Here is a 14,980-nt window from a genome sequence, read left to right as displayed (position 1 = left end):
TCTGTGTGAACCCTTGGCTGCTTCTACGTCCCTCTCTTCGGCTACTGCGCTGATCCTCCCAGTGCTATCTCTGCCTCTCTGCTTCTGTATTCATTGCCCCTCAGCTGCAACTCTGATCACTCTCTCAACTTTCTCAGCAAACCTAGCCCCAGAAAGTCGAAATCTTGATCTCTTGGTGTGTTCTCCAAGTGACCCTCAAGCCTCCTCTTATACTTTTTTCGTTGACAAATCAACGACCGAGATTAAGTACCTAATCAACGACTAAGATTAGATCTGGCTTGATCCATGACTTTTGGACCATTTTAACACAATTTTATATTAATTCACATTAATATCTTATTTTCCCCAAGTTTAGACTTAGGGACTCCATTAAAAATATTAATTATTTTAATATCTCCCAAACTGTTTAAAATCTGCCCAAACTCTTTCTGGGTATTGGAGATCTCATGTGCCTTAGCCTCTCCACTAATTTTCGTGGCTAGAGCACATCCGATGCTACCCCAAATCAACGCTCCCTCTTAGCGAGGACTGTGCTCTAACAAAACTCCTCACTGAGTATCACCCTAATCATCCGGCATCGGTCCCTGTGCTGATGCTAGGCCTGCTGCCCATCATCTGCACTGCTGCATCCTGTACTGCTACCCATGGCCCTACCACTGCTACATCCGTACTGCAACTCCCTCTGCATCCGTGTTGCTGCCCATGGCCCTGCCACTGCAACTACTGCGTTTGCACTACAACCCCTCTCATCATGCTGCCTATAGCACTACCATTGCTAACTGCTGCATTGCAACTCAGTTACTGAGAAGTAAGTAACTGATCTTCCAATTTTGACATCTCCGTCAGGCTAGAAACACTCCTGATGCTGAAGCTCCCTCTGTCATTGACAAGTGCTCCCTCTCATACCTCTGCGCTGTTGCAACAACTCCATGCATCTTGCACCATTGCACACCTCTCTATGCCATTCTGTACTCGTGCAACACTCCCGTGCCTCTTGCATTGTTGCAGCCTGCTAGCCTCGCGTTATCCTGGGAATCCTGCACAGTAGCTCCCTCTATCGCTGCATCCGCATCCGTCTCTATTGACATCGCGAATACTGCTACTCCTCTTCGGGGCTCCCTTAGCAATGTCTAATCCAAGAGGCTGGGTACTTCGAGGATCCTGCCCCTCATCGCCTGTAGTCCACTTGACTATAGCTCGATGTCTCCCCACTTTCGCTCAAGTGGTGTGTGTGCACTCATGGCACAGTCATCGTTTGTCTCCACTTCCTTCTCTGCCCTTGCTGGCGTTGCCTTGGTCTCGGAGGCCTCTCCCTTACTCTTCTTCCTTGGACACTGGGTCGCATAATGACCCAGCTCCCCACAGTGGAAGCATTTGACCTTGGAGAGGTCCTTCTTCTTTCGTTTCTCCTGCTTTCCCTCAGATGCTAGGGCAGCATCCTCCTCCTCCTCCTCCTTGATTCTGATCCCCTTGCCGCTGCTTCCCGCCTTGCTCAGCCTTCTGATCTCTTCTTGGCGAAGAGCAACCCACATTTCCTCCCAATCTGGAAGGGTCGCCTTGCCCAGTATGCTCTGGACAAACACCTCCTAGTCTTCTGAGACTGCGTTTAGGGCTGTTCTCACCATCAATTCTGGATTTGGTGTTGCCCCTATGGAAGTCAGCTGATCCCGGATCTCCTTCAATCGACCGAGGAATGGGTCGATCTGTTCTCCCTTCTGCATCTAGTATGATCGCAGTTGATTTTCTAGTAGCATCTTCCTCTGCACGGAAGTATGCTGATACAACTTGGTCAGGGCCTCCCACATCTCCTGTGCCGTGTTCTTCTCGGCAATATGTGGTACTATATGATCCTTGACCTCGTCAAGGATGATACTCTTAGCCCTCGCCATTGCATCCTCGTACCTGTCGTTATCAGCCGGGTCAACTGGGACTGCTATCGTCTTCAAGGCGAAGTGCTTGACACGATTTCTGTCAAGTACAGATAAGATTCTGGCCTTCCAGACTACGAAGTTTGAGGCTCCGTCCAGTCTGTCCTGGTCTCTTACTCCGTGTAGTGCCATTTCGCTGCTCCTCTACTTCCCTCCTGGAAGTTCTCGGTGTGACTCCCTCTGAGCCTCCTAAACCCCAACAAACTGAAGGTTAGAGCTCCTAGGTTCTGCGCAATCCCGACACCAGCAAATCAGCTTCCTCAGCCAACTGCGTCAGCCCTCTTGGCCTCTGCGTGACCCTGTCTTTACCTCCCTCAGCGTTTGCGCAGCCTCTTCTTGGCTCAATCTTGATGACGCAGGCACTGCGTCGCCCCTTCCTTGCTACTACTCTGCTGGGAACAACGTTTGTCACTCGGGACAGCTGTTTTCTGCTATTGCTGCTCTTGCTCGGTTGATGTCCTCAGTTCTCCTGTGATCTGCAACCACGCTCTGACACCATGTTGGAATTTCTAAGTCTGACACGTTAGAAACCCTTCATGCACTTTACTGATTTATTCCTACCTACTTGTTCTGTTAATTAACAAGTTATTTACCATGTAAATACTGGAAATAAATACAAGTACATGCTCAACACGTTACAAATCATCAACTGAAGGAAATAGAAACAAGCACACAAGTGACACCATTGTTTTTGGACTAATGTCCCTGGAAAAACCAATGCGGGAAAATTGGTGCAGCGATCTGAGGGTTTGATTTATTAAGTAGTTTCAGAATACAATCTGGGTGCCAAATCTGGCTCACTCAACAGAGAAACATCTTGGCAGTAGTACCTCTCTACTCGAAAACAGATATTCCGGCTAAAACCTCGGATAAACACTCCGACAGCTCCACAGCTCTAATCTGCGCCACGAAACCCCTGCGTCAGCCTCTCTTTGGCACAGCGTTAGTCCAACGTCACTCTGGCTTGGCCTGCATCAACCTCTGGGGGCACCACGTCAGTCCTTTGGCCCTCTGCGTCACCCATGTTGGCCCTCTGAGGCACTGTGCAGCTCCTGGCTGGCTCTGCGTGAGCCGTGGCTGGCTTTGCGTGAACCCTTGGCTACTTTTGCGTCCCTCTCTTTCGCTACTGCGCCGATCCTCCTGGTGCTATCTCTGCTTCTCTGCTTCTGTATTCATTGCCCCTCCGCTGCAACTCTGATCACTCTCTCAACTTTCTCAGCAAACCCAGCCCCTTGGTGTGTTCTCCAAGTGACCCTCAAATCTCCTCTTATACTTTTCTCGTTGACAAATCAACGACCGAGATTAAGTCCCTAATCAATGGCTAAGATTAGATCTGGCTTGATCCATGACTTTTGGACCATTCTAACACAATTTTATATTAATTCACATTAATATTTTATTTTCCCTAAGTTTAGACTTAGGGACTCCATTAAAAATATTAATTATTTTAATATCTCCTAAACTGTTAAAAATCTGCCCAAACCCTTTCTGGGTATTGGAGATCTCATGTGCCTTAGCCTCTCCACCAATTTTCGTGGCTAGAGCACATCGGATGCTACCCCAAATCAACAAGATCATTGTATTTGAAGGTGAGGAGATGCATTAGATCTTACACGGGATTGTAGGTGGGTTTTCATCTTGGACTTGGCCTCCCTATACGGGATCCAAGCTCTCAAGAGGATCACACTAGCATTTGTAGGGTGAGCGTTGAGAGCCATGGGCCTCCATTCATGCAAAGCATTGATTGCCACACCATGGGCTTCTTTAGCACCACCATTCGCTTGTTCGTGCCCCAGTTATTTGAGATGATGATGCACTTGGACCACATTGCCTCAGTCGGCTACACATTGCACCCGACACTTGGTCACTGATCCAAGGCCCAGAGGAGATTATGTCTTTCCTAGGGAAACATGGGAGGGCATGTGTCATCTTCTAGCCCTCATTGATGGGGCATCGACTTGATTATTGAGCTGCTTGGAGACCCATGAGACCCATTTGGAGCCCGCAAAGCCCAAATAGGGGTTTGGAGATGTTTTGCAGCATAAGGAGGGTATCACCCTCTTCATCATTATTTTTGAGGCCCTCTCCCACATTTCAAGCACAAGAGGCCTCAACGCTGCCCCCTCTAGGCCTCCACACATGCTTGACGTCAACTTTGCGTGGGCTTAGGAGGGGGATTTAATTTAATTTTGAAGCTATATAGCATGGTTGGCTTGTAACCATTGGTGGGTTACTTAGCACATTAGGCATGTAAAGGGGCTTTGTCTTTTGAAATTTGAACTCATAACACTTGTATAATTAGACGAGTGTTGGAAATACTGAGAGGGAGATGAATCAGTATTTCCTTACTTTTAACAATTGGTTAGTTAAACTTTTAAACATTCAGAGCATTAATCAAGACAAAATCATAAATATCACATCAAAGATCACTATACAGGATATACCGTCTCAACAAGTGCTTGATTATGTATGATGTACATACAAGTTTACTAGATGATTAGTTCTCCTATGGTTTGGGATGATTAGTTCTCCTGTGGCAATTGTGGAACAGGATGATTAGTTCTCCTGTGGCAACTATGGAACAGGATGATTAGTTCTCCTGTGGGCCGGGATGATTAGTTCTCCCATGGCAATTGTGGAACAGGATGATTAGTTCTCATGTGGGCCCGGATAACTAGTTCTCCTGTGGCAACTGTGGAACAGGATGATTAGTTCTCCCGTGGGCTAGGATGATTAGTTCTCTCGTGGCAACTGTGAAACAGGATGATTAGTTCTACTGTGGGCCGGGATGATTAGTTCTCCCGTGGTGACTGTGGGGCAGGATGATTCATTCTCCTGTGGACAGGATGATTAGTTCTCCTGTCGAGGCATCCTACCCATGCAGTCTGGGACTCATGGGAAGTACCTCTCATCTGAGCAATGAGCAGGGAAATGGAGTTAGGGACCATAGTAGTACTATCGATGGACGCATCGATGTATCTACTGTACTCCCTATGCTAGGATGACCTCCATTGATCTGGGATCAGTATGAGTGGTTTGAGACACTCTCTTGTGATATTGATCTGGGATCAATAAAACTGACTTCGAGCTAGTAAGAGTTATGTGACACTCTCTTCAGATGAAACTGACTTCGGGTTAGTAGAGAATGGTATGAGACATTCTCGATCAATTCTTCTTCTTCATGGTTCAGCAGAGCAGAGCAAAGCAGAGCTCAGTAGAGCAGTGCAGGGCTCTGATGGCAGAGATAGTACAGTCGGACATATGGATCGGCGGATGGAGTTCTCCCTAGTTGAGAGGGAGTGGTAAAATTGGCAACTAGGGCCAAACTCCATGTGGGTCATCTTATTAATGGAAGCCGATATTTTTCTTGGATCCCTCTCATCGAGAGGTGTAGGATTGATTTAAAGATCATCCGATTTCGATAAGTATTCATGGAGATATGAATTTATGTGTTATGGGACAATACGTCAAGGTCGGCCAACAACCAAATAAACCCCACTTGTGCTCAATGTTTTAGTATAAATAGAGGTGGCCTTCAAGTCATTTCAACACACTTGGGATCTCTTCCTCTCTACTTGTCTTTGGGTTTTAGTAGGAGGAGAGATCCTAAGGGATAACGCTGTCCTAATCCAGAGGGCAGAAGACGGAACTGCCGGGAAAAGCCAGAACTGCCGAAACTGTCGGGAACTGCCGAAACTACCTGGAATAGCCGGAATTGCCGGGAATAGTCGGAATGGCCGGAACTGTCGGAACTGTTGGGAACAGCCGGAACAATTGGGAAAGTTGATACAGAGGGCAGAAGCCGAAACTGCCGGAATAGCCAGGAAAGCTGATACAGAGGGCAGAAGCCGGAACTGCCGGGAACTGCTGGGAAAAGCCGGAACTGTCGGAACAGCCGGAACCGCCAGGAATAGCCGGAACTGCCGGGAACTCTTGGGATTGCCAAAACTGCCAGAACTACTGGGAACTGCCGGAACAGGCGGGAAAGCTGACGTAGAGGGCAGAAGCCGGAATTGCCGGGAACAACCGAACTTGTCGGAACTATCGGGAACAGCCAGAATTGCCGGAACTGCCGGAACTTCCGGGAACAACCGGAACTGCGAGAACAGCCAGAGCATCTGTCTCCGAAGGAGAGCAGCATGCAAGGGACAACTAACTAACATTGGGACAGTTGTATGGTACTTAGCAGCAAATACACCAAGCATGCAATGTTACAGCGAGCATGCAAGGGACAGCTAGCATGCAACAACAAGCATGCAAAGGACAACAAGCATGCTAGGGACAACAAGCAAGCTAGGGACAATAAGCAAGCAAGATGCAGCCAACACATAGGTCAGTATGGCAACATGGTGCAACAATGGCACATAATGCAGTACAATGATGGGTACAGTCATGATTAATGAAGCATGATGAGATGCAACATAGTGATGATGGGTGCAGCATGGTGCAGCATGATGACGAAATGCAGCACAACAATAGGTGAAGGAGTCACCTTGGAGAATCAGTTGAAGTAGCATGTCTTCAACTGATCTCATGTATTATCTTCTTAGAGATGATCTATGCTCTTATCTAGATAAGTCAAAGTGCTGACTTCTGTTGTAAACATACTATCTCTCTCTCTTTCTGCTGAACTATTGAAGAACATATAAGAAGAATTGATCAAGGGTTTCCCCACATTGGGGTTTGTCCCTGGCTAGCGTCACATCTTGTGTCCTCTTGTCTTGGCTTGTCTTTTGCAATTTATGTTTATGTTCTATTTGTAGTTTACTTTAATGCTGATGTGATTGCTAATCTGGAAAAGATATTGAGCTAACAGTGAAAATTGAAATAAATTGCTCTAAGCATAAAACATACCTAAAATTAACATCCATCCACCCAAGGACTAGGCACTGGCCTTGCCTATTAGGTGATCAACCTTCTCTTATCCATATATTGATTTTCTCTCCTATCTCTCTATTTTCGGCCCTTTCAAGGATAAGCCCACTCAAATAGGGCTTGGAGCAAAATTGGCTAGACGAGGAATTTTAGGGTTTGGAAGGCTTCAACATCAAGTGTAGGATTGGTTGCCTCAAAATCATTCCCCTTGGTGGCTAATCTCTTCATTTTTCTCCATAATTATCTTGCCCTAACTATTTTGCTCTAGGAGAAACCCTAATTTGGTCAAGCTTCAACTCGAGGGCTTCTTGAAGGTTTCGTGTGCCATTGTTTTGCTAGCATACATTGTTCAAAACCTTTCTTGGTACCTTGACCTCAGGCCATTCCATTTTACACACTATTACTCAAGCCCTAGCCCTAGCATGCCCTAGATTGCCTTATCTAAGGATGCAAATTGCCTCCTTTTTGTTCGAGTCATCCTTTAGAAGCCTATTGTGTCACCTTAACTCTCTAAGCTTAGAATACCTCTTATAGGTGACCTATATATGGGGACTCCTCCCATTGATGAAAATCCATAAAGAGCAGGGGGTAGTGGCTGTGGTGACAGTGGGCCACTACCTTATTGTTGTCACTTGGTCTAGTGCTTGCCTTGTAGGGTACCCCTCTACAAGACCTGCTAGATTTTGTGGCAATAAACCCTAAGGAACGCCACACTGGTCTAGGGACAAGGGACACATGGTAACCACCAAGGTGAAGTAGGAGAACAAGTGCACAACTAGTAGCAGTCTATAATCCAATTTCAAGCTGTGATCCATACTAGAATGCCTTAGACATTAAATGAAAGCACTTGAGTGCAAACATGGTTATAATACTTGACAATAGATGATCCACCTTCATCGAATGAGTAAGTTGGATCAGTGAACACTGAATACTGACCAGATCATGGATCAGAGGCATTTGAGGCTGGCTATCTGTGGATCATGGTAGGGCTGCAGGCTGGCAAACTGAAACATAGGAGACTTTTTTTCTCCTTGGGTTATCCATGTATCTGGATCGGTAACAAGGCACAGGGCAGAATTGGAGCAGCTGAGGCATCTTCAAGTCATCCAGAACCAAGCATAGGACCAAGAAATGAGCTTCATCTTTAGTTCCTTGACAACTTATAGAACAGAGTTTTCTAGTCTGAAAAATGAAAACAATACTTTGAAATGCAAAATTGAAAATTTGGCCACTGCTTCCACTGTTCAGAGACAGTCTTCCAAAGGTTCTTATGTTCTGGTTGAAGAGGGCACAGTCAATCAATGGCAGTTGAATCAGGAGCAAGAGCAGATGAAACAAGAATGGTCCAAAGGAAATCAGCTTCTGGTGAATCTAGACTTAAAACTGTAACACTTGAATTCTGTTAGATGCTTTGCTTTGTAAGGATCTAAACTAGTTGTTTCTTAAGGAAGCTTAGTCCCCTTCAATTCTATTTTTGTATGAGGAGGGAAGACTGTATCAGTCAAATTTTGTATCAAAGCATATTGAAAGCATCTATATCTCTGCTGTCTTTATGCGGCATTTTATTAAATTATATCATTAACCATTTCTGAAAAAAGGAGCAACAGACAATAAACATTACAAAATATGCCATTCAGATGACTCTCAATGGCTGTACCTCTATATTAGCAGCTGCAAATCCTAGTGGCAGGTTTCATGATACTTCAAAGCCACTGAAGTACAATGTAGCACTACCCTCCTTGATTTTTTCCAGGTTTGACTTGGTTTATATAATGATAGATGAACCAGATGATCAGACAGTTCACCATATTGCAGATCATATGTAAAGTTCACCAAAAGCATGAAGAGGCATTATCTCCATCTTTACTACTAGTTAAATTCAGCAATACATTGTTTATGCAAAGACCCTTGAGCCAAAGCTAGTTACTGGAACTAGAAAGCCTAAAGGTCCTAGTTGATGCATATTTTTCCTTTTGGTGAGGTGATGCCGCACCTGGTAGTCAGGTTGCTAGGTTGGTGGTCCTAAGTACAAGAGCATTTTTCGTCTTTTAGAGAAAGTAAATTTGATTATGAAAATATTCTCTTTCCTCCTCCAAATTTCACATGTTTTCTCATCATCATTATGCTTATGTGGTGAAGCTTTTGTAGATTCTTTGTGTGAACTTGGATGCAGCTATTATGGCTTATTTAAATTTAGATCTGTCAAATCTAAGTTGGGTTCTGAGGCATTTATCCTCCTTGGATGTATTCTGGCAGTTTGATTAAATTTATTTCTAGTACCTTAATAACAATTGCAATGCATGATGTCTACTTAGACAGCAATACTGGACAAAATTACATGTCAGCATGCAAGTTTCCAATTTTTGATGATTTACTTTTGTGGGCAGCTATTATTCTACCTGAGCAGAGCTTGACTGTAGAGAAAGAAGGCTTGGCTGTCAACAGGAAGCAGCAAACCTTGAAAGAGCTTCTTATGCAGACTACTCATCATAATACTAGTGTTCGCAAAGGTATCTAGTTGACCACACAATCTAATGTTTTGCAGTTGTTATGGTTAGATCAGTTCTTTACATTTGAGCTCAGTAACTTAGTAGGACTTACTAGGAGAAGCTTGCTGGTGAACTTATCAGTTTACAAATACTTTCTTGATAGTTTCAGTACTTCTTTTCATGGTCTCTCTAGGCAAAATGTCCTTGTGTAAAACTTCATAAGATCTTCTCACTTTTAAAGTTGTACTAAAGCTAGTTCTCTAGAGTGGGGAAAATGTCCAAGCACAAGTGCACTACACAAGATGCACAAGTGCACATAAAAAAAAGAAGTTCTGATCACAAAAGAATGCCAAAGATGTAGGTGCCTTTAGGCAAAATACTTTATGAGAGAGATAAAAAAGATTACAAGGTGATAATGTACAAACAAGGTTACTTGGGAGCAGGAGCGGGGAGTGACATTTTCAAAAGCTCCCGGGTCCGGAGCGAATTGGGAGCACATTTTTATATACTATATATTTTTATATATTTTGATGCATACATGTCAACAAAAGCATGTAGAATGATGAATTAGATATAAAAAAACATAAAAATATGGATTAAACCATATAGCATCAATCATCTAGAAGTTATAATCTTCATCAACCATGTCCACAAGTTACAAGTTCTCACTTATATAGTATGTAAGGTTGCACATAACCAAAATAGCATCAAGTGCAATCCATCTTTGAACTGAAAATAATTGACAAATAGGCTCTAGATGGCCTCTAGCATCCAAAAAAATCATGCAACAATAGATAGCTACATATCATCAAAATTATTGCCTATCTTGGGATCTTTGTCATTAATATCACCCTCTAAGCAATTAACATTAGATAGAAAAAATGTAGCATGTCAAGTCAGGATTTTGTTTGAGTGATGGGTACATTTTTAGTAGGGTCATGATAGAGGAGTTTGACAACCAATGTCACTAAAATCAAGGTACATAGAGGGTTTGGTGCTCTTGATTAAATACGAGTTCCATACCCTAGTACATGACAACAGCCAATGGAAACATTGCAATCCCCCCAACCCTGAAAAACTAATAAGTTTGCTGGATTTTGAGTGAGAACTAAAATTCTACTTTCTCCATATGAAATCAAATGAGGTTGGAACCACTCTCAAACATCCTGAGTCATTTCATTGTTAATGTTAAAAATTTAAGTAAAATGATGAAAATGAAAGATAAAGGAGAATGTCACTTTTACTTTAAGAATTTAACATTACCATGCATTGCATATCAATACTAGGGCCATAGGCTTGAATATTAGGCTGCCCTACTAAAAAACTCTTTGTTTTGTTTTGTTTTGTTTTTTTGTTTTTTTTGTTTTGTTTTGTTTTTGTTTTTTTTTTTTTTTTTTTTTTGTGTATGGAACATCTTTGTGACAAAAAAATTGTGAAAAAGCTAGGGAGCGAATTCTTTTTTTGCCGAAGAGCTTTCCCCGGTCGCTCTCGCTTGAAGCGCGCTTCGGGAGCGATTCGAGGGGGGGCGCTTCCCTGCAACCATGTGTACAAATGAGAGTCATGGTGTATTTATACTTAACTCAAGTACCACATTACCCTTAAGAGGGGTTAATGATACTACATGTACAGTTTTGACTAGGTCATCCTTAATCATTCCCTAGTATTACAATAAATGATAATAAATGATCAAATGATGCTATAAGCCATGATTAGTGTTGCGAATAAAGTTCATAAATGCAATAGAATACTCATAATATCTGATATATGTAAATATCCTTTATAAGATAGTAATATTTATATATAAATGTTTAAAAGATATGAGATGATTACAACCGAGGGTCTAGTATATATACCTAGGTAGGTACCCTTTAATGATTGGTCATGTCCTTAGAGACATGCCTCTTCTATACTAATCACTAATTAATTAATCATTATCATAATTATCATTATTTTTTTTTTATTCATAACATTGCTGTTGATTTTGGTAGCTTGGGAGGTACTCCAAGCCCTAGGGTTCGAGGATTGGAGGTTGGAGCGCCACAAAAGTGACTTGTGGGCTTGAAACCTGTTGACCCCTACTGGTCAACTACCCATGCAGTGCACCCCGTTTTTCTTGACAGAAAGAAGCAACACCTGATCAGCATGTCCGTGCCATCCTGCCATCATCAGCAGTTTGATCTTTTTTGATTGTAAACCCAGTCTGCATGTATTAACTGTAAATAATCTTAGCAGACATGAAGTCATGTATGTAATTTGCCTAGGTGGACCTAACTTTCTGATGATAATCTACGTCCCGGAAGGTTTTTTGTCTCACCGATCCACGGATCGGCAGAGTTTTCCTTCAAACCTGACCCCAAAGCTGGGATTGATTTTGTCATTAGAACTTTAGGAGAATCCTAGTGTGTTGATCTGCTAGATTATCGTTGTGTCGCAGAGCTGGGTGTTTTGTGAGGGTCTGTATTAAATGGGTTTGTCCCTTAAGATGTAATTTTGTAAAAGTCATGATGTAATGTGTCCTGAGGGTCGAGAAATGTTTTAAATCCCCTCATGAGTCCTAAGTCCTAGGTCCTAGGTGATGTTTCCGAAGGCTTAGTTCAGTGATCCATTTTAAAATGATTTAAAAAATTAAAAAAATGAATAAAAATAATAAAATAATAAAAAATTAAAAAATGAAGCAAAAACCCTAACTAATAAAATAATAATATTTTAAGTTAATAAATCGACGGATGAGATCAAGAGATGTCTTGATCCTCATCAACGATCGAGATCATTTCTACATGGATCACTCGAACTAGCCGTTAGGATCATTTCCTTTATATAGGGTCTTAGGGGGTCATTTCAAAGGATCTGATCTGTGAGTCTGTACTGAAAGCTCTCTTGTAAGCTGATTTCTGATTAATAAAGAAGACTTTGGGGTTCAAACTGGCTGGTGTTACTCTCTGGAATTGCTGTGAGATGTTTGCTTTTCTGCATATTTCAGTTTTCAGCAGTTAAAATAGCTGGTTTTTTGTCAGAGCATTGTGAGTACAGGTATCTTGCTCACGTGTTAGGGTTTGAATGTTGTAGGGTTTCTGGAATAATGGCAGGTATCTCCATTATTCCTTGAATTCTAGCAGCATTTCTTGCCCTCTTTGCTGATGTTTGCTTGAGGTGTGCAGGAAACCTTTAGGTGCAGGGTATTTGTGGGCGTCTGGGGAAGTTCTGGGCTGAACCAGCCGACTCCCACAGGCTGTTCTGTGCAGAGCCCAGCTGATTGTGCCCTGGGTTAATTGTTTTTTTAAAGTTTATTTCATGATTTACATTGAGAAATTTTCTTTCTGCTCACAGTAAAGTTCAAATTTTCTGATATTTCAAAAGTATTACTGCAATTATTGTCAAATCTAGCTGTCCAGAGCTGTAATTTTTGTGATTTTGGGCAAATTTGCAAGGGTTTTACTGCAAAAGTTTGTGTATGTCCGCCAAATTCCGTTTTCAGTTTTGCAGGTTACAGGTACATCAAATCTAGAAATTTTTTTTTTCAAGTTCTCAGAAGCAGGGATCTGTGGGTCGTGTTTTTCGAAACGCATTTAGCACCAGCAATATCGTCAAAATCTGGATGAGATATCTGCGAACCAAGGCAACCAAGGCAAGGTCATCTTTGAAATCGATTTCCATTCATCAGTGACTGAGACAAGGCCCACTCGTTCTCGCGCAAGAGCAGCAACAGGTGAAAATTTTGCGTTTCAGGTGAGTACCCTTCTGTCCATCGCTGCCATTGAGAAATCTCGTGCTACACATTTCCTTTCACGCCATTTTAAAAAAAAATAAAAATAATAATAATAATCCCTTTGAAAAGTATGCACTGCTCACTGGTCTGCGTAACTCTTTGAAGCGTAATTGTGAGTTTTCGATTCCATAGTATAATTTCAAACCAGGATTTACGCTCCAGCGTTTGTGTGTCTCAGTCGTTTGGCCTTTGCTTAATACGTTTGCATTTGAAACCAAGAAGTGCCGTAGGAATCCATTTTAAGCTGAGCCGAAATCGCATTGAGTTTTGGTTTATGCCATTACGCATTGTCAGTTCTCGTCTTAGTTTCGTTTTCCTTACGATTTGCTGAGCCGTTTTTTAATAGCATCAAAAAGAAGAGTCGAGCGCAGTAGCTGGGTTCCATTTGCGCACAGCTCACCCCTTCAAACGCCTGGTTACACTTACCCTCGTCTCGCCTTCGAAACCTGTCACACAAAGCTTCCTTCGTTTTTCTCGCCTTCGATTCTGCGCATTGAGTCTGACTGTCATACCCTTTCCTCGTTTTTCTTTGGTGAGCGTTAGTTTGGAGTCGGTCTTCGTATCGTGCCTCAGACGTGAAGCGATTGCCCTTCAATTTTTTACCTGTCGTCATTTTTGCTGGGGTCGCACTCCGTCTTACAGTCCAAACCTGCATTTAGTCGTTTTTTCATAAATTGGGCGTGGTTACGATAGCGTATATGCATTTTTAGATATAGACGTAGGTCATTTTTTAGTTTAAAGTTTTTTTTTAGATTTCGTTAAAATTGTTTATAGTTTAGACTTTAATATTTAGTTTTGTTTAGATTTTAAATTTTAATTTTTTAGTTTAGATTTTTTTTTTGTTAGGATTTAAAGCCTTTTATTTTATAAATATAAAAATCAAATAAAAAAAAAAAAAAGAGATTGACATTCAGCTGGAAATTTAGCTTGAAATCTTTTGCCTGAAAATTTGGTGGAAATTCTTTTGGTCAAAGTTCAGTGATTTGGGAAATTTTTTTATGCTGAGATTTAAGGTTATTGATGCGGAATGAATGCTTTACCTGAACGATTATCTTGACGTGGTATCTGGTTAACAATTGGTGGTCTATAGCTGTGTTATCTTTCTCCTAATTGCCTGATATTGTTATTGAGTTTCCTTGATTTTTGTGGTTTACTGAATTTTCAAGCGTTGTTCAGGCTATTTGATCGTAAGTGATTGTTGTTCATGGTTTTACATTTTATATCATCTAACAAGTAATCGCTTTAAAGGCACTGGTCTGCTAAATCAAATTATCTTAGTGTTTGCCATATCGTGTCTCCGCCCAACTAGTCGATAGTTGGTCTCCTTCACCTCGTAGGGTCTACCCCCCTTAGCCTCAGGAGACAGGCTTAAACGGAGAGGCCGGGGATCAGAGTGACAGCCCCTGGTCTGAGCGTTGTCGTGTCAATCCGCGCGACAACAAAACCCAAGCCTGGGGTTTTGCACCCATAGTTGTTGGGCCAAAACCGTGAGGAGATTTCTACATGTGATGGATGGAGATGATAGAAGACGCTGAGACAAATTGGACGCAACGAAAATCATCGAAATCCGAGTTGTAGAAGTTGAGATATTAATTTTTGAAGTTAATGTATGGTTTGGTCAAGGTCGGCTAGGCGTTTAGAGGCCTTGTGACAAGTTGTCAAGCCCACACGTGATTTGATGGAGCCCTTGTATTGTGGATAAATATAAGGTGGAGGAGAGTCATTTGACACATCCAAGGAGCATCACATCAAGTCTCATCTTTGAAATACAATGCGAGTGCGGGTAGCTCGATTGCGGGCAATGTGAGTGCATGCAACACGAGTGTAGGCAATGCGAGGGGCGAGTGTAGGCTAAGCGTGCAACAGATTGCACTAGGGTGATGCAGAAGTTGCGCAGGGTTAGGTATGTATTGTATTGATGT

General features: G+C 42.3%; 1 protein-coding gene across 8 annotated transcripts in view; it reads left to right on the top strand.

Annotated features, from left to right (window-relative positions):
* The window catches only part of LOC149198157 (uncharacterized), a 488,351-nt gene that overhangs the window by 17,199 nt on the left and 456,172 nt on the right, over positions 1-14,980 (top strand). For all 8 annotated transcript variants that reach the window (XM_089406139.1, XM_089406136.1, XM_089406138.1 and 5 more), the window contains exon 4: positions 9,191-9,313. In XM_089406139.1, coding sequence (XP_089262265.1) covers positions 9,191-9,313 — 123 coding nt within the window. The remainder of the gene's footprint in view (positions 1-9,190; positions 9,314-14,980) is intronic.

Source organism: Pinus tabuliformis, chromosome 2_2 (genome assembly GCF_031772625.1).
Source record: "Pinus tabuliformis cultivar Carrire ecotype Pingquan chromosome 2_2, CPIR1, whole genome shotgun sequence".
Lineage (NCBI taxonomy): Eukaryota > Viridiplantae > Streptophyta > Pinopsida > Pinales > Pinaceae > Pinus > Pinus tabuliformis.
The sequence above is the reverse complement of the archived record's forward strand: the minus strand, read 5'-3'. Positions and strand labels throughout refer to the sequence as shown.